The sequence below is a fragment of the Anguilla rostrata genome, chromosome 1, assembly GCF_018555375.3.
Source record: "Anguilla rostrata isolate EN2019 chromosome 1, ASM1855537v3, whole genome shotgun sequence".
NCBI classification, from domain to species: Eukaryota; Metazoa; Chordata; class Actinopteri; order Anguilliformes; family Anguillidae; genus Anguilla; species Anguilla rostrata.
In genome coordinates, this window is record NC_057933.1 from 36,938,951 (window position 1) to 36,962,566 (window position 23,616).

The 23,616-nt window shown below is 41.1% G+C and overlaps 1 protein-coding gene across 3 annotated transcripts in view; it reads right to left on the reverse strand.

The window, feature by feature from the left end:
* ccdc61 (coiled-coil domain containing 61) overlaps window positions 1-23,616 on the reverse strand; it is a 95,251-nt gene that overhangs the window by 16,359 nt on the left and 55,276 nt on the right. For 2 of the 3 annotated variants that reach the window (XM_064308109.1, XM_064308101.1), the window contains 3 exons: window positions 21,519-21,742; window positions 6,939-7,017; window positions 6,379-6,573 (listed from right to left, as the gene is read on the reverse strand). In XM_064308109.1, coding sequence (XP_064164179.1) covers window positions 6,379-6,573; window positions 6,939-7,017; window positions 21,519-21,742 — 498 coding nt within the window. Of the gene's footprint in view, window positions 1-6,378; window positions 6,574-6,938; window positions 7,018-21,518; window positions 21,746-23,616 lie in introns of all 3 variants that reach the window. The other variant, XM_064308091.1, reaches the window with a different exon arrangement.

Sequence of the window (23,616 nt, forward strand, 5' to 3'; positions counted from 1 at the left end):
CGTTAGTGTAAAAGAGGAAAGTATCTGCCTGAGGACGAGGCGGGATTCAATCGTTCAACCGGAGGTTTACCAGTCTGCCAGTTTGTTAGGGGCAGCACCATGACATATGCAATGCGTGAAATATAATTAGCAAACCTATCCGTGGTTTTAAAGAACACAGGCGAGTAAGCGCAGAAGAGCTCCGGTTGAATCCATATGGCTTTGCAATATTGTAGCCGGTGAACAATTGAACGTGCAGACGGTACGTCATAATACTGTGGTGCAAAAGCAATAATTGAGAAGTAGTAGACAATTATTAGTGAAGGTAAAAGCAGGTTAAAGGAGTAACATGGTGGTTGAACGTGACACTTCTCAGTTGTCTTTAGGCAAGAACAAAACAAATGTGCATAATTATTTTTTATTATTCAGTCATTTCAATGTACTTTAAAACGTGTTTTTCTAAGCCTAAATTTCCCACTGTAAAAGTTCACCCGAACCGTCTGGGCGTGGTAATGAGAACTGTCAGTTATGTTAACTGTCAGTCAGCTATGATTGACAGACCGTGGCCCGTTACCATAGCTACCCCCATGATACGTGCTGTTTTTGGGAGACTTTTCACAAGCTAGCTAGCTTAGTAGTATATGAAGTACCGATAGATAGCTATGGTAAAGACGTTGACTTATATCCAATTAAAATTTTTGCTATCTAGCTAGCCAAGTTAAGATGAAAGCACAACTATGACGTCCTCATAAAAGCAAACTAGCTAGCTAACGTTATCGATAACATTGCGTTATGAAAGCAAACTACGTAGCTAGCTAACGTTAGCTAGCTAGCTAAATGAATATAACCAGAAATAATCTAATAGTCCTTAAAAGTCACTCTAATTTAAGTGAACCTAACGTTAGTCAAATATGTGCATTGTCTTGCCTGTAAGCCAGCCGCGCAAACTATGGGTCCGGAGTTATCCATGGGTTTACGGGGCGTGGAAAAGGGGAGTGGTGTGGGAGTACTGTGTTCGTGACGGACCAAGTTGACAACTTTGTCAACCGTTTGAAAATAGGATGGAAAATTGAAAATGCATATTTTTCCGAAAATGCAGAGCGGACATATTTAATACTGTACTCATGGTGTTTCTTCAATGCCTCGTGTGCAAGTAGCACATAAAAACGAGAAAGTGTGAAAATCACCATCGTACTCCTTTAATGAAAGGCACTCTTAGGTGGGTTTGAACCTTGGACCTTGTGTTCTCAAGACTGTAACCTTACCCACTACGCCACAGAAGGACTAGCTGTTTGTACTGTCGATGTTTCAGAGTAAGAAGGTATGGATATTTTGCGTGTGTATGCGAGTTTTCCATTGGGTCGTGTAGGTGAAGATTTGGCGGGTGTCGGTAAAATGTCCAATGGGGAGACATGTTATTAGTGGGATAGGCGGCAGGAAAAATAAGAATGAGAAGAAGAAGTAGAAGAAGAAGTAGAAGAAGAAGAAGGAGAAAACGCGAAATCCCCTTAGTTTGGGGCTTTATTGTGTGGACATGTGAAGTTGTTTATGAAATCTGTCTGTTGAAATGGGGTCAGAATGTACAGAATGTAATGTTTTTAAGGGCTGAGTGTCTGTGGCTGTTGTGGTTATTTCTGTGGGGAACCCTGAAAAGTGCCAAACTCTCGGTGCTGTATAGGTATGGGGGCATGCCCCCGCCAAGGCGTAACTTGGCGGGATGGCATACCTGCCATCCCAATTACGTTAGCTAGCTAGTTAAAACTAGGTCTAGCCAGTATTATTTGAGGTTACCAGTCAAAGAAAAGAACCGTTACTTGGCCAAACACAAATGCGATAACTGTTGACAGTATTGCACCTTGCTGAGCATCATACATTCCTTGCATAATCCATAACTGTTCTGGGTTACATGCACATTCCTGTGTAAAAAGTGCACTCTTTCTATGATATTGCTTAAAAACGATGATTAGAGACACAAACTGGGGCTAGTGGGCAGCATGTGTAGCCAATGCAATTACTGTAGGTTATTTATTTGTACAGCATGCATCGATGGAAAAACATCATGGCTCTTAATAGTTTAGGTCATCTTGCTAGGTTACCTCAACAAAAAATGATCAAAACGTAGCTAAAGCGCATCAACTACTAGCATTGATCTAACGTTACTGTGCATAATTTATACAATGTTAGCTACGTTTAGCTAGCTACCTAGCTACAATCAATTTAGTTAGCTAATTCATAACTATTGCAGGCTTATTACTGGTCAGCTAGCTATTAGCTATCGCTTACCATGAGTTTGTTACCTGAAACGAAGTCAGTGCTAGAGTGAGAGCACCTATTCGACCACCTTCGTTCGACAGACAGGAAAGCGTAAACTGATTTGCAACTATATATGAAATAGACGAAATATCGGTAACAACCGGTACCTAGTTATGTAGGAAAAAATGTCCTTGTTATCCTCCCGTGGTTATTTTTTCAGTACTTCCATGTTTTTTTTTTCCTGTGCCGGCAAATAAGTCAGAGGTGGTCCAGCTTTGGTTAGCTAGCTTTTGGTTGCTAAGGGGACGTGTATCGACCACCCCATATAAATGAATGGAACTTGACATAAATTTGCTAGGATCCTGTTGTGCCTATTTTAGGTTAATGAGAGAAAGGGTGGTCTCTATCAGCATGTCTAGCAATCCGTACATATTCACTGTTGAAACCCAAGTTGTAGGACGCAAAATAGTCTTTAGGAAAGCAGTTTGAAATTACGAAGCAACGTCTGCACCATTGGCTTTAATGGGTCGCGATGAGATCATTACGAGCGCGTTGCTTGTCTTAAGTTGATATAGTAAATAAGGCTGTATTTGTGTTACTAAATGTGTGAAGGCGATTTTTTAAATAAAGTTTATTATGTGTGTTTTTACAGGACTTACACTTTAATAGGTAATGATGTCCAGTTATTTCTCAAAAATACGAAGTAACAATAGGCAAGCACCAGCTATAATAATCGCAGGGATTCAAGCAATTCATTTCAGTTTCAGTTCATTTCAAGTTAAATTATGTATTTTTACAAATTTTCGAAATGTAGTTTGTTCCTGAGGTCAGATTGCACCCCACAGCACAACAACCTGAGCCCAACATCAGTCTGCTCATCAGTATAACTTTCACTCCGTTTATAATCTGTGTCATATTAACCAGTAAACACAAACCCAATAATAAACAAACACAGAGTGGAAGTTAACTTAGGGCCAAGCGCATAACCTTGGCAATGCGCGTGCGTCCGATGAAAGCGTCTATAAATGGATGCAATGTAGATGCTATGTAAAATTTGTGTAAGTCGCTCTGGATAAGTGTGTCTGCTAAATGCCTGTAATGTAATGTAATGAATAGTGGCATTCACATCAGATTTACGTCATCCTCAATTGGGTCTATGGCATGTAAATAAAAATCCTCATCCCAGAAAGTGCACTTTCACTGCCTGAATCATTTTGTCTAGTATGAATTATGGCTTCAAGCGCCTCTCCTATTGATAATGTTTTTTACACAACATGGCCAAAAGTATGTGGAAACCCAAACACACAAATCACACCCATATGTGCTTGTTGAACATCTCATTCCAAAACCATGGGCATTAAGATGGAGTCCCTCCTTAGCTGTATAACAGCCACCACTCTTCCCAAAGGTGTTCAATGGGGTTGAGGTCAGAGCTTTGTGCAAGCTAGTCAAGTTCTTCCATACGAAACTTGGCAAACCATTTCTTTATGGACCTCACTTTATGGACTGCACAGGGAAACCAGAAAGGGCCTTCCCCAAACTGTTGCCATAAATTTGGAAGCACACAACTCTCTAGAGTGTCATTGTGAATGTCAAGGCATTTGATAAGGTACCACATGACACTTCTTAGTAAAATGAAGAGAGTAAGAATTTCAGAGTGGATTCGGAACTGGCTACAGGGTAGAACACAAAGACTAGTAGTAGTAGGAGGGATATTATCTGAGCCGGGAGCTGTTAGAAGTGGAGTCCCACAAGGATCAGTGCTGGGACCACTGCTCTTCCTCATTTATATCAATGACTTTGACAGGGACTTAGAAAGTACATTAGTCAAATATGCAGATGATACAAAACAAAACAGCTAATAGTTTGGAAGATACTAAAGCAATCCAAGAAGATTTAAATAAAATCCAGAAGTAGGCAGAAACCTGGCATATGAAATTTAATATAGCCAAATGTAAAAATCTGCATGAGGGAAATAAAAACCTTAGGCAGAATTACTTTATGGGAACAACAACATTGGAATGTGCTCAGTTTGAAAAATGCTTGGGAGTAATGGTTGATCAAAGCCTTTCAGGTTCTGGGCACTGTGCTGTAGCAGTAAAAACGGCCAACAGGATGCTGGGATATATAGCCAAAAGTATTGAGTATAAGTCCAAGGAAGTTATACTTATCTTATGCAATACATTTGTTAGACCACACTTGGAGTATTGTGTGCAGTTTTGGGGACCATACTACAAGAAAGATATAGAGGCTCTGGAAAAAGTTCAAAGAAGAGCAGCAAAATTGATTTCTGGTATGAAAGATACAAGCTAAGAGGAAAGGCTTAAGATACTTAACCTCTTCAAGCTTAGTAAAGGGAGACTCAGGAGTGATTTGATTGAGGCTTTTAAATTCATAAAGGGGATCAACAAAGTGAACTACAAGGGATTCTTCAGGTTGAGTTCTGTTAGTAGAACAAGGGGATATAAATGGAAATTAACGTAGATTTTAAGTAATTAGAAGGTAGATTCTATGGAGAGATTAGGAAGAATTTTTTCATGCAGATAGTAGACAATGTGTGGAATGGCCTGCCAGGTCACATAGTAGAGGCAGAAACTCTGGGGATTTTCAAAACTAGGCTTGATACAGTGTTAGATACTATCTAGTCTGTAGGTAATTAGAGCACTAATTTAGTTAGGAAAATGGCGAGCATTGTTGGGCTGAATGGCCTGTTCTTGTCATTATATTATGTTATGTTATGCTATTGTATGCTGTACCATTAGGATTTCCCTTCACTAAGGGGCCTGGCCCAAACAATGAAAAACAGCCCCAGACCATTATGCTTCCTTCACCAAACTTTGCAGTTGGCACAATGCAGTTGGGCATTTGCCAAAATCCAAATTTGTCCGTCAGAGTTCCAGATAGTGAAGCGTGACTCATAACTCCACAGAACATGTTTCCATTGCTCCATAGGCACTACACCACTCCTGCCAACGCTTGCATTGCACAAGCTGATCTTAGGCTGGTCTGTGGCTGTTCGACCACGGAAACCCATTACATGAAGCTCCCAACGAACAGTTCTTGTGCTGATGTGGCTTCCAGAGGCAGTCTAGAAGTCTTTAGTGAGTGCTGCAACCAAGGACAGACTATTTTTACGCACTTCAGCACTCGGTGGTACCGTTCTGTGAGTTTGTGTGGCCTACTGGTTCATGGCTGAGCTATGTTTCAACTTCATAATAACAGCACTTATAGTTGATTGGGGCAGCTCTAGCAGGGCAGAAATTTGACAGATTGACTCGTCAGAAAGGTGGCATCCTATGACAGTGCCACGTTTAAAGTCACTGAGCTCTTCAGTACAACCCATTCTACTGCCAATGTTTGTCTATGAAGATTGCATGGCAGGAAAATTGATTTTGTCTACCTGTTAGCAATGGGTGTGGCTAAAGAACCCAAACTCACTAATTAGGTGGGGTGTCCACATACTTTTGGCCATGAAGTATATGCTTCTGAAGTATTACACCCCAGTGCAAAGTCTTCTCACTACCCTGTGTGTTTTCAGCAGGTACTACTGCTGGTGATGAAATGGCTGGAACTTAGCAAAATGTAGGTGTGGCTGTCAAACACAATCCTGGTTTTACTTTTGGTCAATGTATCATAACTGAGAGTTGCAAGTCTCAGATGCATAACAAAAAAGAAAACAATCCTACGTTCAGAAACTAGTGATTTGAAAAATATTCTGAACATGCAACCAATGTAGGGTTAAAATAATTCATCTGAAGTTTCAGCATTTGAAAATAACATCACACAAAACAAAATTTTAACGTATCCTTGGTAATTCTGTAAAATGTGAGAAAAGGTCTGAATATGTTTAACAAGGCACTGTATATATTTAAATAAATGTAAAGAGAAGATGTGTAGTGCAGGCCTTCAGGTAACTTCTCAAGCCATACAAAATATGAAAGGAGAGGAGACCATCTCACTCATCTTTAAAAAAAGAAATGAAAAAAAGCAAATCTGCATGATAACCACCCACAAGAGAATGGAAAACATAATCCCCCTCCCCCTCTCACTCACACATACACAGAAATTAAAGGGGGCCGAACATGAAAATATAAAATGAAAAAATGAAGGTCCTTATATTCATATAACTCACAGAATGGCCCTTACCTGGAGGGGAGCTCTTCGAACTCAGCCGCTGAGCTGTCAGAAGAGCGCCGGCTCCTCCGACTCTCTAGGGACAAGCTTCTCCTTCGGTCTGCACTGCCTACCCTGGTAAGCTGAGGGCGCATCTCTCTGGAGCGGGATCGACCCCTCTGTTGGCCTGGAAGCAAGGGCAACATGTCCCTTTTCACTTTCCTCTGACTGAGACAAAAAACAAGGCATGAACATGAAACCAATTCAAATTACTATGACACTGAAATACTGTTAACCCAATGCTGTCACTGTGTCACCAATAACTCATTATGATTACTGCTTCATGCCTCAGACTCTTGTATGCACTTTGTAAGTCATTCTGGAGAAGAGCATCAGTTAAACTGAAAGCAGCACAAGCTATTGACATTTAGTAAAAATAAGCATTTATCATGACATAAGTGTTCGGGATCTCAGTTTAAATTTGTCTGTCTCCATGATGGCCTGTGCCTTGGTTAAGGAATGTGTGCTTCTGCTCATTTGATATAAAAAATGAATTTAAAAACACAGAAGTATAAGACAGAGGGGAGGCTGACTTTTTGAGGTTGGTCTCTCGCTGTCGGCGTTGGCGGTCCTGGATGTAGGCAGTGGGGTCAAATCGTGGAGTACAGAGCCCTGGGGATATGGATGGAGGGAACTTAAAGTATGGAAACAGCAGAGTGAATTTTGTGGGGTTTTTCTATGTACTTTTTTTGGATTTGGATTTGAGATTTGAAAAAATGCATGAGACAAAATGCAAAACAAAATTTTTTTTTAATTTTTTTTTTTTTACAGTTCTTTTGTTGAGTCACCCAATTTTAAGCTGTGCTAAAGTCAACAGATGACTGACAAGTTTTAACTGTTGCTCTGGTGTTTCCTTTTCCATGAACTGTTCACACACAAAAGACCAGCGGAAAGAAATTGTGTATATCAAGTACAGCAGTTTGGAAAAAGCTGATAAAAAAGAAACCCATGACAGACTCAGAAATAAACACCCTATAGGTTTTCCAACAAACAACTGCAGTTGATGACTACTTCTGCGTAGTACACGTAAAAATGGGTCTGCGTAGGGGTAGTGCGGAATGTGCGGCATGCGCAACGGTTGCAGACCATGGCCACGTTGAGACCGCATACCTCCTCAAGAAATTAAAAGCACATAGTTAGCAACCAGTGCTCGCATACGTAAGGTGATGATTGGTTGGCTGATGACATGAGGTCACTGGCATACGGCTCTGGCTAATAGGTTATAACAGTTGATTCACAAAACCGATAGGCAACGTTAAATATGTGGCTAAAAGCGCTTTTGTCAGATGAATGTCCTCGGTGCAACAAGTTACATCTAGCTGAGCATTTTTGTGGTCATTGGTGAAGTATTTAGTAGGTTTGGAAATATGGATGAAGGTATTTTCTTTTGAACTGTAACCGTCAGTAACAAAATCTAATTACGCGGCCTGTGCGACCTGTATAAATATATAAATGTATAAGTATAAATGATCTGCCCGTTCGCGAGTGCCGCACACAACGCAAACTACACAAACTATGCAGACTACGCAGAAGTATAAAACAGCCTTAAGAGTTATGAAGAAAAACTTTAAAACGGTCAATGTCATCACCAGTCTCCAAAGGGCAGGCGTGAAAATATCACCTTATGCAGAACACCTACATAGAATTAGAGAGGTTAAAGTGCAAGATGTAAACCCCATCAGCAGCAAGAATCGAAAGGCCAGATTACAGGGATTACAAAAAATACAGATGAGCCAGAAGAGTTCTGGGATAAAGTTTTATGAACAGAAGAGAACAAAATAAACATTTACCAAAGTGATGGAAAGCCACGTGTGGAGAAGAGAAAGAACAGCCCATGATCCAAAACACCCCTCTCATCAGTAAAGTATGGAGTATGCAAGTATTGCTGCTTCAGAACAGGCTCACTTGTCTTTAATGATGTAATAGAGAAAAAAATGAAGACAGAAAAAGAAATATATATATATATATATATATATATATATATATATATATAATATAATAATAATAAAAAAATATTTAACAAATAAAAAAAGAAACAAAAACATATTTTGATACAGTTGTTTACAGGTCAACTAGATCAGACAATACAGTCCTCTTTAACATCCTAGATGCCGTGCATACACATGCCAAGCCTCTTACACCACCAGAATGTGTCATGTCCTCCCCTCCGTCCAACGAGGATAAAAATTTAAAAAAATATATAAATATAAATATACATCACTCTGGAACTGCAGGGAAATGTAGTCGCTTAACATAAGAAGGGGGCCCACATTGCACAGAATTTGTTTATAGACCCTTTAAGTGTGTGTTTAATTTTTTCCAACTTTATGCAATTTAAAACGGCTTTAATCCAAAGAGCATGAGAAGGGGGTGCAGAGGATTTCCATCTAAGCAAAATTAATCATCTCGCCAACAAAGTGACAAAGGAAATTACATCCTTATTCATTTTGGTCAGTTGTAATGTGGGTGAGGAAACTAGTAATGTGGGTGAGGAAACCCCAAATAATGCAATAAGAGGGTCTGGTCTGATCTGTGTGCTGTGTGTTAAAGATGTCTTTCCAGAAACCAACAACAGATGGGCAACACCAAAACATGTGTACATGATTTGCAGGAGACTGGTTACATCTTACACAGTTAGGGTTCACACATCCTTGCAAATTTTGGATAATCTTGCTTTGGTCCAATGAGCCCTATGAATGAGTTTACATTGAATGAGTCCATGTTGAGCGCAAATAGAAAAGGTGTGCACCCTTTTGAGTGCCCCCTCCCATAGGTCATCAGATATTTCCTCACCCAGTTCCTCCACCCATGAGGATTTAATGTCGTTTAATGAGGTGGTTTGTAAAGAGCAAATTTGTCTATAGATTATTGTCAAGGTACCTTTCAGAGTAGGAAGTGGGGTAAGAAAAGTGTCAAACTGTGCTTCACCAGGAAGGGTGGGGAATCGGGGATCTATGCTGCGGACATAACTCCGGATCTGTAAGAAACTAAAACAATGATGTCTGGGGAGATCGAATTTAACTGATAATTGCTCAAACGTAGTAAATGTATCGTTGATATAGAGATCTCTAAATATTTTAATACCGAGACTAGACCATGTTGAGAAAGCACTATCATGGGGGAAAAGCCGGGTTTGAGGCTACCAGAGTGGAAAAAGAGGTTCTCTGAAACCCAAAGTGACGTCTAAATTGATTCCAGATCTTCAATGTTGTTTTAACACATATTTTTGGTGAAGGAGGAGTAAGGGCCTGTAATGGAAGAGTAAGCGAGGGAAGACAATGATGTCGGTATAGATGAGGCGGCCTCCATCTCTAACCAAATTGGGGATGGGGATATCTCTCTGCTCTGCAACCAGTCCTGAATGATCTTAAGATTAGCGGCCAAATAATACAACCTGAAATCTGGTAGTGCTAGACCTCACGTCTGGTTTGGGCCTCTGCAAAAGCAGTTTTCGTATCCTAAAGGCTAATTTATGCTTCAGAGACAAAGTGTCGTACTACAAAGTGTTAGCCGGTAGAACTTTGTCGCATAACATTTTGCATTTATAGTTCAGCGACAGTGCGCGTTGTTACTATAGCAACCAGACCCAAGCCCAGCAGAGGTTTGTTTACATTCCGCAAAAAATGGCAGCACCACTAACGTCGTCATAAAATTTTTTCCGACCGTGAAAACTGCCTGACTTGTTTACATTTTGGACAGATGTGGCTAGTGGGCAAATCTATCGCTGTTCCGTCGCAGCACTTTCGACACAAGCAATATCAGAAGCGCTATACTAAAATTTCTTTCAGTCAGTTTTCATGGTCGGGAAAAATTCCATGACAACGTCGCCATGGCAACCTTTTTGCCTTCGTTTCAGTCATCCAGTCACAGCTGCGCGACACTTAAGACGGCGTCTGCAACCTTACAAAAATCAGCAGGTACGAGACACCCGTTGACGACCCTCTAAAAGTGTCGGCTTGACGTCAAAACTGTCAAATTTACATCATTTTTGGCCAGCAACATGTCCAGCGGGGTCTAATGATATCCCAGACGATATACGAATTTGAGGAATCTGGTGTGATGATAATTGGCATAACTTGTGAGCTAATAATTTACTGGCTTTATCCCCTTGTTTGTAGTAAGTGCTCCTAGACTTGACAAGCACTTCAGTAACCTGGTCTTTTAACAATGTGTCAAATTCTGGTTGCAAAGTTATAAATATCTGGAGATGGTGAAACGGCATGAACATCATCTAATTGGGCAATACAGCATGTTTACACAGATAGCCTCTTTTTTAAGTATGTTCTCATGTGCGATGTTGGAGATAATTTAACCCCTGATATAGGCTTTCAAAGTTTCCCACGGAATAGACGCAGAGATGTTTGGGGTTCTATTTGTACTTATAAAAAAGTCAATTTGATTCGAAACAAAATTGACAAAGTTTTCATTACTGAGCAGTTGAGTATTTAGCCACCAAGGCGGTCGCAGGTTATCAACAGTTTGAAAGACTACTTCCATAGTAACAGGGGTGTGGTCAGATTCAACAATTGGATTATATGAACATGAAGATATGGAATGGAGAAGTCTGTCATCTACAAGGAAGTAGTCTATGCGTGTGAAAGTGTGGTGAACCAGTGAGAAAAAAAAAAGAGTATGCTTTCCCAGTAGTAAAAATTCTCCAGGGGTCTGAAACTGCGAATTCAGACATAAAGGTTCGGACAATCCTAGCTGAGTTTGACAAGGTAGTAGGATTAGTGGGGGATCGATCCAAATGTGGGTCTAACCAACAGTCACTGCCTAGGATCAACATATGGGAGGACATATTGGGGAGTGTAGAGAAAACCGATTTGAAAAAATCACCATTGTCCCAATTAGGAGCATAAATATTAACAAGAAGTACATTCGTATTTGACAGCCTACCACTGACCACTACGTATCTACCTACTACATATTAGAACATGTAAAAGGTATTGATCTGTGAAGTAAAATAGCCACCCCTCTTGTCTTACTCTGAAATAAGGAATGGAACATCTGACCCACCCATCTGCACCTAAGGTTTTTTAATAATAATAATAATAATAATAATAATAATAATAATAAATTTATTTTATATAGCGCTTTCCATGAACTCAAAGACGCTTTACAATAAGTGGTGGAAAGCTAGGGAAGAGAGGTAGGTTTTAAGAGGTGATTTGAAGGAGGTGAGTGAGTCAGAGGTACGGATGTCAGGAGGGAGGGCATTCCAGAGTTTGGGGGCGGCAACTGAGAAGGCACGGTCGCCAAAAGAACAGCGCTGAGAGGGGATGGTTGTGAGGAGGCCGGCAGTGGATGAACGTAACTGTCTGGATGGCTGGTAGGGGAGCAGGAGATCAGAGAGGTAAGTGGGTGCGAGGCCATTTAGGGATTTGTAAACTAGGAGGAGGAGTTTGAATGTGATGTGTGATGTGATTGGGAGCCATTGTAAATCTTTCAAGATAGGGGTGATGTGAGACCGGGAGGGTGTGCGGGACAGTATTCTTGCGGCCGAGTTCTGAACCAATTGCAGTTTGTGTAGGAGGCAGGAGGGAAGACCAGTAAGGAGTGCATTGCAGTAGTCCAGTCTGCTGGAAATGAATGCGTGAATTAGTTTTTCTGCATCGGGATGGGTGAGAGAGGGTCTGAGTCTGGTGATATTGCGTAGATGGAAAAACGAAACCTTGACAGTGTTGTTGATGAGCTTTTCAAAGGAGAGGGATGGATCGAGTATGACACCGAGGTTGAGGACCAGGGGGGAGGTGGAGACAGGGGTACCGTCAATGGTGAGGGAGAAGTTGTGTAGTTTTGTGAGCTGGGGTTTTGGTCCGATGAGAATGATTTCAGTTTTTTCACAGTTGAGTTTAAGAAAATTGTGTTGCATCCAGGATTTGACGTGTGTCAGACAGGTTTCAATGATGGCAGTGGGTGGCTGATTTGTGGATGTAGAGCTGATATAGATTTGGGTGTCATCTGCATAGAAGTGGAAATTGAGACCAAAGCTGCGGAGGATGGGGCCAAGGGGAAGCATATAGATGGTGAAGAGGAGGGGACCAAGAACAGAACCTTGTGGGACACCCTGTGTGACAGCAGCAAGATCTGAGGTGTGACCATGGATAGATATGAATTCTGACCTATTTGTGAGGTACGAGTGAAACCAGTTGAGAGATGGGCCAGTGATGCCTAGGTGAGACAGACGGGTGAGGAGGATGTTGTGGTTGACTGTGTCAAAAGCGGCAGAGAAATCCAGGAGGATGAGTATGCTATATGCACCAGAGTCAGAGGATAGGAGGAGGTCATTTACCACTTTGGTGAGGGCTATTTCTGTGCTGTGAAGGGGTTGGAAGCCGGACTGAAGGGGCTTAAAGAGGTTATTGTCGGACATGTATGAACGGAGTTGGGAAGCAATAACTTTTTCCAGAAGTTTGGACATGAATGGGAGGTTGGAGATGGAGCGGTAGTTGGAGAGGGTGTTTGGGTCCAGGCCAGGTTTTTTAACAGTGGGTCAGGGACAGGTTAATGAGCTTGGTGAAGTAAGGGCAGAGAGTAGGGAGGCAGGCTTTAATCAGAGCAGTGGGGACGGGATCTAATGAGCAAGTGGTGGATCTGGCAGAGGAAATGAGTTTGGTGAGTGAAGCACTGTCAATCTGGGTGAAGGTAAAACCGGGGGGGGGGGGGGGGAAGTTGCGGTGGCAGCAGTAGTAGGGAGTGGTTCATCTAAAAGGGGGTGTGGATGAGGTGAGAGTTTGGTGTATGTTGGTGATTTTGGTGTGGAAGAACTCTAGGAAGGAGTTGCAGAGTGATGGGGAGCCAGATGTAGTATTATTTACAGGGGGGTTGAGAAGTTTGTTAACAGTGGAGAAGAGGGTGCGGGGGTTTCCGTTGGAGTATTGGATTATGTTGGAATAGTGAGAGGATCGGGCAGCGATAAGGGCATCTCTGTATGTCTGAATGTGGAGTTGGTGGGCTTGGGCATGGACAGTGAGACCAGTTTTTTTGTGGAGGCGCTCCAGGCGACGGCCGGTCTGTTTCATGGCACGAAGTTTGGGGGTAAACCAGGGGGATGGAGTGGCAAAAGTGACCAGCTTAGTTTTGAGGGGGCAAAAGAGTTAAGGGTACTGGATAGTGTGGTGGACAGCTGAATTGCGAACTCTTCAGCGGAGTGTACAGTGCAGTCAAGTGGTAGGGCAGATGTGAATGAAGCAGCAAAGTGGGCAGGGTTTATGGAGTTGGTGGTCCTGAAGGATATAGTTCGCGACTGTTTGGGCTGAGGGGCAGGGGTGGACAAGAGAAAATGAATCAGTCTGTGATCAGACAAAGTGAACAGAGACCTGGTGAGGTTTGAGATGTTGAGACCAGTAGAACAGACAAGGTCTAGAGTGTGGCCCTTGGAGTGTGTGGGGAAGTGTACATGTTGAGTAAGGTTGAAACAGTCCAAGACTACATTGAGGTCAGAGGCAGGTGTACACTGAGTGGAGTCGACATGGATGTTGAAGTCGCCCAGTAGCAGTAGACGGGAAGACAGGGAACAGGCAGATGAGAGTAGTTCAGTTCATTCAGACAAAAAATTTGATTTGGTTTAGGGGGTCGATAGATAAGAACAGCAATGACATTGTGTAATTTAAATGCAACGTATTCAAAAGATGTAACAGAAATCGGGAGGGAAACTTCGGATGGGCTGAAATTAACATGAAAAATGATTGCGAGGTCGCCACCCCTTCCAGAGTGGCGGGGTTTGCAGAAGTAGCTAAACCACCTGGGGGCGTGGCTTGATTTAACGAGAAAAAGACGCCTGGCTGCTGCCAGGTCTCACACAAAAAAAGAAAGTCCAATTTATTGTTGATAATAAGTTCATGGAGCAGGGGGGATTTGTTGTTAATGGAGCGAATGTTCAGCAAAGCAAAATTGGCATGGCGAATTGACTGTTTGGCTACCGAAGGGGCTGTGGGGAATGAACGCAAAACCGAATAATCCACGAGGCAGGTGCTGATTCCACGTGTCCTTGCAGAGCGATCGATAGTCCAAATGGATGGGATAGATTGTGCTGATGTTATAGTGGCAGTGTGGATGTTACGACGACGGCCCCGGTGGAGGTATCGGGTACTTTTTGCATCGGAGGGAGTCAGTGTAGCAAGAATTGAGAGTGAGCAGTTGCGAAGGGCTGTACTGTAACATTGTCAATGAAACCTGGGGGTGATAAATTTGGTCGTGGTTGCGGGTGTTCAATAGCAACAGTAGTGTAAGAAAACCAGAAAGAAGCGACCGTGTCAACAGCCGTAGCATAGTGGGCTAGCGGCAGCTTTGAGTGTTGTGATACCTTGAGATGAGTTTCCTGGAGAAAGATGTGAGCTTTCAATTGATGAAGACGGTGGAGCAACTTAACACGTTTAACTGGGTTATTGACGCCTCTGCAATTCCAAGTAAGAAAATCAAAACCATTCCCTCCAGCTGGATAGCCTACACCAGGCTGAGTCCTGTCTAAAGAGATAGGACGTGTAAAGGACAAGGCACAATGTAAACTGAAGAGCTTAGATGACCCTAATAGTGCAAGTTTAAAAACCAAAGACAAGTGACAAAGCACAAAAAACATAGAAACTGTACACAAATAGGGAAAAACCCCTTCCCACAAAACCTCTCTTGCAGAAGCATCTCCCCAACTGAGATGCAAGCAAAACCCTAAATACAAAAAACGTTTAGAGCAAAGCATGACAACTCTTACTCTTTGCTACCTGAGATGTGACCATTGGAACCAAAATAAACCAAACATGCATAAATTGGCCCCCAGTAGAGTCTGAGGAAAACTAACATCAGTTAAGACAGGTTAAGGTCAATAAAATGGCTTAAGTGGTAAGACTGCGACTGAACTATGCAAACAGCCAAATATTGACATTAGAGGCGGTTTGGATCAAAATAAAATGGTAACGATACAAATAAAAAGTAATACTATGAGAAAAACGATATATATATATATATATATATATATATATATGCATATCTCCATTATATCGCATTATAGTGGGGAGTCTACTGCATACTCACAAACATGGATTGGAAGTGAAAAAAAAAACAGCATTCAAGTATCAGTACACCCAGCAAAGTTGGCTTCGCCGGCCAACCAGCCTGCCAGCTAGCCTGCTAACAAGACCGGCTAACTGACCATTTGTCCCACACCATGTGGTACAACAGCCGTTTTCACGTTAAAAAAAAAAATGAAATCGGCCGCAAGAGCCGGGTCCTCGAATCTGGGCGTGGAGCTGTCCGGTAGAGTCAGTCTCAGAACCGCAGGGTAGATGAGGCCGAACTTCACGTCCGGGCAGGTGAGTAGCTGGCGCTTCACAGCTCCAAAGCTAGCCCCACTTCTTAGCCACAGCCATGGTGCAGTCCGCAAATATCGAAACTCTCCTGCCCTTGTAGAGGAGAGGAGATGCTTCTCCAGATGTCTTCAGTATGTCGTTGCGGACGTGAAAGAAATGCACCTTGATGACAAATGGTCGCAGAGGTTCTCCATCCCGGGGTCGGCTACGCAGGGTGCAATGGGCCCGGTCTAGCAGTGGTTTCTCCTTCAGGCCGAGCAGCTCCTGAAGCAGATGGGCCACGAACTCTGTCGGTCGTGGGCCCTCCACTCCTTCCGGTACTCCCAGAAGACGAATGTTGTTTCTCCGCATTCTACTTTCCAGGTCCTCGCATCTATTGTCCAGGTATGCCACCCTAGTTGTTAGGGAGATGACGTTAGCCTCTAGCTTGCTAATGCGAGTGCTGTGGTCCGTAGCACCGCGCTCCAGCTCCGATAAAACTGCTCTGTGTGCGTTGAGCTTATTCTGTATACTCCCGATAGATTTTTTAAGCTCGTCTTTGACCAATGATATCTCTGACCTGAGACTGGTAGAGAGAAAGTCAATTTTACCGAAAATATCGGTTTTGAGGGAGCCCACCATGGATTGTAGCAGCTCCACAGTCAGTGTTCCCGTGGGGCCGACATTAGCCGCAACACCCGACGGCAGTGGTGAATCAGGAGAGGGTGCAGGCTTTTTGCGGCCTACTTTTGGAGACTCCGTTTTTGGCCGAGTAGATTTCATGTCATTTCAAATATAAATTGTTTAGAGCTCTCTTCAGACACCTGACCAAACAGAAATATATACAATTTTGCAAGATTAACTATATAAATTTGGTCACTGACTCAGGAGCGATAAGGAGACGCGTCCTACATCCTTGGCTTCCAACAGCGCCCCCTTAGTCCTGTTATTTTAATTCTATATAGGATAAGGTGCAGTGATGAACATCGGAAAGTTTACAAGTTGATGCTATAGAGAAATATTACGTGTCTTCTGGTGAGATGATATGATCATACAAAGTCCACAAATTACTGAAACAGCCCAAACAGAAACTGGCTTATTTGTCGTCCATTTAACAAGTACCTCCTCCATGCTGTCTCATAACACACTGGACAACAGTGTCCATCTAGGAGTTCATAACAATATTCTTTCATCACCAAAACTTTGTATTCCGTCATAGCAAAAAGATAAACCCAAAAATAGCCCAAAGGCATAGCAATACAGTTGTGAAAAATGCTGTTCAATAAATAGCTTAATAAACAGAGGAATTTTTGCGGAATTATACAATGTCATTCTACTATCAATCTGAGAATATATGGAATAAATACACAATTTTACATGAAAAGGTGTCCCTTCCAAGATTCATGATCATTGACTGTACTGAACACTCAGTTTGGAAATAAATGCAAATAGAAAGCCTGGAAAGGTATCTAGTCTCCTTTTAATTTTATTACAAGCAATGTGAGTGGTGCACAAACTGGTGGAAGTGTTGCTTCATCGCAGCGTTGTGCAGAAACAATAATACTACAGAGTAATATACAAGCACTCGTTGTGGCATAATTGTTTGTTTCCCTTCGGTTTTGGTAAGATTTTACTAATTTTGCCAGGTCATCAGCATGGCTAAAGCAAATTCTCTGGGGAGTGGGTCAGAACTCAGGAGAGGGTTCTATCAATCTCTCTCATCATAAGGGGCAATTCTGTTTTATAATGGACAAAAAGCATTTTATTCATTTATGGAGCGGTTTTGGATAGGTTTTTGGACCCCAAGATATCTTAGACCCCTATTTTGATGAAAAGATAGTAATTCTCACTTGAAAATTATGTAAAAGTGAGTTTCATAACATAACAAAAAGAGGATATCAGAACATTCATCTCAACAATGCTCACCATTGTCCAAACTAAATTGTACCAAGTGCTCTTTTTACCTACAGGCTAGATAGTATCTAACACTATATCAAACCTGGTCTTAAAAACCCCCAGAGTTTCTGTCTCTACTACATGACCTAGCAAGATATTTCACACATTGCCTACTCTCTGCATGAAAAATGCTTCTTAATGTCAGTGCTGATTTGACCTTTTGCTAATTTCCAAATATGTCCCTTTGTTCTACTAACATAACTCAACCAGAAGAATTTCTTGTCCATGAGTCAAAACTGTTTTTGTTTGTAGTGAAATATATGATTATGTTATGATTTACAGCAATTTAGACATTGTAGATAGATTTGGAGACACAAGGGACACCAGGGTACACTGCTTACTTTTTTATTCATACATCTTTAGTAGTTCTGCATATGACCTTTTGCACATTTGTGGTCAAGGAGTTTATAATCCAGACCATGTATAGTTTTGCCTGTTGTATATATATATTAGGGCTGTGTATTGGCAAGAATCTGGCGATACGATACGTACCACAATACAGGGGTTACGATTCAATATATTGCGATACTGTAAGCATAATGCTAACGTTAGCGGTGCGCCCTTACGCTACTTCCTCTCTCAGCAGGGTTCCTGCAGATTTCAACAAGTTAAATTTAAGACTTTTTAAGACCTTTTTAAGACCACTTTGAATAGAATGTAATACCTATTTCATGGCCATACTGGCAAAAAAAGTATGAAGGAAAATTACTATGAAAGAAGAAAACCCACAAAACGATGTGGGTCGAGGCATATCCACTAAAGTCAAACCAAGCTGAGGATGTAGCATAATGCATTGTGGAATTTTTATACAGGATTGGAGCTCTTAAAATAATTCTCACCGACTGAGGAGGGGAATTTGGGAATAAGGCGCTGTCCTATCATCCTACTACTTGAATAAAGAAACTTTGAAAAGTTGGACCCCATAAAGTTTTATAAGCACACTAATATAGCATTCTTTCTTAAAATAAGAAAGCCTACTTTGTTCACTTTTGAAGAAGTATAGGCCTACACATCAGGAAAATATACTTAAGATTATACTTCTTTGCAACATTTAGTACACCAAGTATTCTCAAGCAGGCTGCAGAATTTATACTACAATGCTTAACTAGTAGTAAGACACTAGTGCTCAGTGGATGTTTAAGTTACTTCTGAGTTTTATAAACTAAAACGTGAACCAGTTAAATCAGAGTTGTCAAAATCAGACTAGTTGGCCTATATTTAAAGTTAACGAGTAGCCTACAGTTCTAATTTTATTTTATTAAGGGGGTGGTTTTATGGTTTTAAAGACTCCGCGCTACGATGATATTATACACAGATTGACGAGCATTTTTATTTTTGTGCATGGTAGGTTTGATCTAAATTCAGTTACAGAGTATAGCGCTTTTTCCTAAAATAGTATTTCTCGATGTAATTGTGTCGCCGTGTTAACATTTCTACGGTTGCGGGTCAGGCACTTTTCACAGTAAGAAGAAATTTTTTTCCGATATTGCTTGTGTCGAAAGTGCGGCGACGAAAACAACGATAGAAGATTTACCCAGGAGCCACATCTGTTCAAATTTCACTTGGGTCTTGTGTTTCTCTGACTGATCATGCGATCAGTCAGCCAAGCACTAAATGTGCTTTTCTCTAACCACGTATTGTTAAACTTACACTTCCCCATAAAGTTACAAATGTAAAGATTTTAAGATGTATAATCACGACACGGTAGCAGAATTTCTCTTTACCTCAGGCTCTGACTGACGCTAGCTCAAGCTTGGTTGCTAGGCGCAGTTGCTGAGACCCTGTCTCAGTTTACGCTGGAGTGGTAGAGTCAAATGGCTGAAGATAGATTACAACACTGCCATCAAGCAGCCGGGGGTTTAAACACAATACAAAATGAACCACTGTCTGCCACAAATCTTTGCATGTAAACTATTAATTAAAAATCGATAATGTTTTTGAGAATCGATACAGTATCCCAAAACATAATATCGCGATACTCAAGTGTATCGATATTTTCTTACACCACTAATATATATATATATATATATATATATACACAGTGGCCACAAAAAGTATTTGGACACTGAAGCCATGCTTAGAAATTTATGAATTTTATTGAATTACATAACAAAATGTCAAACCAAATAACATTTATGTTAAAGATAGATGCCTTAAGCACACTTTTCAAGCAAAACATTTCACAAAAAGATGTTGGTTGGCTTTTAAACAATAAAACAATAGATATACTGCTGAAAATGAAGACAAAAAAGTATTTGGACACTCAATAATGCCTTCAATAAAGATCACAGTTTAAGTGTTTTAGTATTTAGTTTGCCACCCTTTACTTCGCAAAACTTCTTGACAATGTCTGGGCATGGAATCAATTAGTTTCATGAACAGCTGTGGTGAAAGTTTCCTCCACGTTTCAGCCAGCAAAGCTTTCAATTCATCCACACGAGTGCATCGACGGCCTGACATTTTCTTCTCCATTGCATAGATGCTCTATAGGGTTTAGGTCAGGGCTCTGGGACGGCCATTCTAAGACTGAAATTTTCTTTTTGGCAAAGTATTCTTTCAACAGGCGGCTGGTATGTTTTGGATCGTTATCCTGCTGAAAGATCCACTTCTGTCGTTTGAATAATTTCTTTGCTGATTTCTGTAAGTTTGCATCCAAAATGCATCTGTATACTTCAGAGTTCATGATTCCATCAATGCACACACGCTCACCAACACCACTGTAAGAAAAACAGCCCCAGACTTTCACATTTCCACCTCCATGCTTTACAATACCTTTAGTGCAGTCTGGTTGGAATTCTTCTCCTGGCTTTCTCCACACAAATGCTCTGCCATCAGATCCAGGGAGGTAAAATTTGGACTCATCAGAAAATAAGACAGTTCTCCAAAAGCTGCCGTCTTTGTGCGCATGTTCTTTTGCAAATTTTACCCTGGCTTTCCTGTTCTTTAGGCTAATGAATGGTTTTCGCCGCATTACTCGCCCTCTGTACCCATGCTCATTGATCCTGTTTCTAATAGTCTGTGAACTGAGTTGTATCTGGTAATTCTTGTTGATGTCTGAGGCAATCCTTGCTGCTGTTTCTCGCCTGTTTTTCTTGATGCTACCAACAATTTTTTACAATATACCCAACTGTGGAAGATGGGAGATTAAGTTTTTTGCTGATCTGTCGAATAGAGTTGCCTTCTTTGTGCCAACAAATGATGCTAGACGTTTTCTCAGAACTTACTTCACTTTTCTTAGCCATTTTTGCAATTACTTTCAAACAACTGCTCATTTATAGAGGGTAAATGAGTCAATTATCCTTAATTTCACACAGGTGCTCCAACCACAGGTGTAGTTCATCATCAAATTAACCATGGACATGTTCCACTAAGTTTCACAATCAGTATAGGTTTGAGTGTCCAAATACTTTTTTGTCCTAATTTGGAACAGTATATCTATTGTTTTATCATTTAAAACCTAACAAACATCTTTTTGTGAAATGTTTTGCTTGAAAGGTGTGCTTAAGGTATCTGTCTTTAACATAAATGCCACTTGGTTTAAAATTTTGTTATTTAATTCAATGAAATCCATACATTTTTAAGCGTGGCTTAAGTGTCCGAATACTTTTTGGGGCCACTGTATATATGATCTCTGGCATCTGCGCAAAGGGGTTAAGTATAGAGCAAAACAAACTAATTTCACTCCACTGTTCCCACACTTCTGAAGGGTATGTATTTAAATTCCAAATTAAATATTTTATTTATTTGTCCATTTGAGTCCCACTGAGGTTATTTTTGAGGGAGTCCTGGCTGTGATACCAGACAATTCAATAAGACAAATGACTTGAATGATATTCAAATGCACACAATAAGTTGGTGTACTAAAAGAATTACCCGTGGGGGAGGGGGAGGGTCTGGGGATTCGGGGGCATATCCCTGAGGACTCTACCCTCCTGCCCTGCTCCTTAGACACTTGACCCCAGTTCTTCTCCATCCTCTCACGGGACCCTGAGCGGCCCCGTCCGCCCCCGCTTCCAAGGCTGCATTCTCGGGACACAGGTCTCTGAATTTCCACCTCCCCTCTGGAGCGGTTCCGCACAGACAGCAGGGGTGTCATCCTGCTGCGAGGAACAGAACAAGATAAGAGACACAAATGCTTGTAAACCATGAGAGACCAACCAATACTTGGTAACAGAAGTAATTAAGTAATTTCACTTTTACTTAAGCATGCAAGTAAAACAAACGCAATTCTCTTTGGCAGTGATGACCTGGGGAATGGGATGCAAGTGATTGTATAGAAAATTAGATGCAGGAGGGTTGATTAACTTGCTAGATGTGAACAGTCAGTAGTTTTTTTTTCTTTCTGTGGCAATTTCATTCAGGAGCCATAAGATATGCCAATACAGCAGTGAAAACGCTGCTCACTGAATTTTTCTAAAATTATATTAAGTCATTCCACTGTCAGTATCTGCAACTAAATATAGAATAAATATACAACCTTACAATTGGTTGTACATGTAGAAATGTCCCTTTAAAGACTGAGAGGTCATATTGTCTTGGACAATCTGTTTGTGAAATATACACTCAGGTGTGACGCCTGGGTACATTCCAAAATAGCTGTGCGTTACGGCATTGTCACCCTTTTTAGTACATTCTGGCTTGATAGACGATCATTTTATCCAATAGGTGACAGAGTAAGCTTTCTAACTATGTGTAACATGTCTAATTTCTTAATGAATCGCGCTTTATTAGCCCAGCATAACTGAATGTTTTTTCTCATTATCGCTGCCTTACGCATTCACTCTGTAATAGCAGTAAAAGACATTGCACCCAGCGAAACATAATCGTTGAGTTCCATCATATTTTGGAAAATATCATTATTACTGAGGACTTCTGCATAGCCAAGCCATATGTTTGCTGATAGACCTAGCTGACTTGGGCTGTGTCCCAAATCACCCCGATTCCCTATATAGTGCACTTTTGGTAACAGCCATTTTGTAGTGTGTCCCATCTGGGAAATAAAATAGTAGCACACTATATGTGTGGCGGTCTGCAGAAACCCGTCGGATGTCGCTGCGACTCATTGTTAGAAAAATGAGTTTTTTTGGGTAAAATGAGATCACACGATTTAGATACTGTGAAGTCTTTACTTTGTCATTGTAAATAAATATCGTGAACACTAAATGGAAAATGTTCATTTTTAGGTATTTGTAAACTTTGTTTGCTAGCAAAAAAGCAACGTTGTTAGCTTGGGACAGCAGTCTGTTTCTGTAGGTAGAGATACGCCTGCTAATTTCAGTCTTGTCTGGTGTCCAAACAAAGCACTACAACAACATTCAAAACACTAAATGAATAACTTAGTGTCTGCAAATCTAGCTGACTATAAAGAAATCTGTCATTTAATATTTCTGAAGTCGTGTGGGGTTTCACCCGGGATGAATGAGAGTTAGCCGACGTGCCTAAATTTGGCCGTTCTCCTCTCGTGATCAACAGGCTAATATTGCAATTGCTAAGGGATTATGGATCACTCAATTAAAATTAAACATAGGTTATGTAAACATTTAACATCAATAGCCTATACGTTAGTGCTTCTTTTCACATACTTTTGTCTCTTGATCAACCAGATTACACTATAAGCATGTTGGTCATGCAAGTCACGGGCGCTTTCGTCTTCTATTTCCCTTTCCATAAACTTGCTGTCAACTATTTTGATTTGTGTAAAAGCAAAGAGCCATGTAATTGTTGGAATTGGTGTTGACTGGTTGGAAAGGTTAACATCACGAGTTACAAGACCGCAGTTGGCAGTCTTAAAGGAGTAACATGGTCGTTGAACGTGACACTTCCCAGTTGTCTTTAGGCAACAACAAAACAAATGTGCATAATTTTTTTTATTATTCAGTCATTTCAATGTACTTTAAAACGTATTTTTCTAAGCCTAAATTTCCCACTATAAAAGTTCACCCGAACCGTCCGGGCGTGGTAATGAGAACTG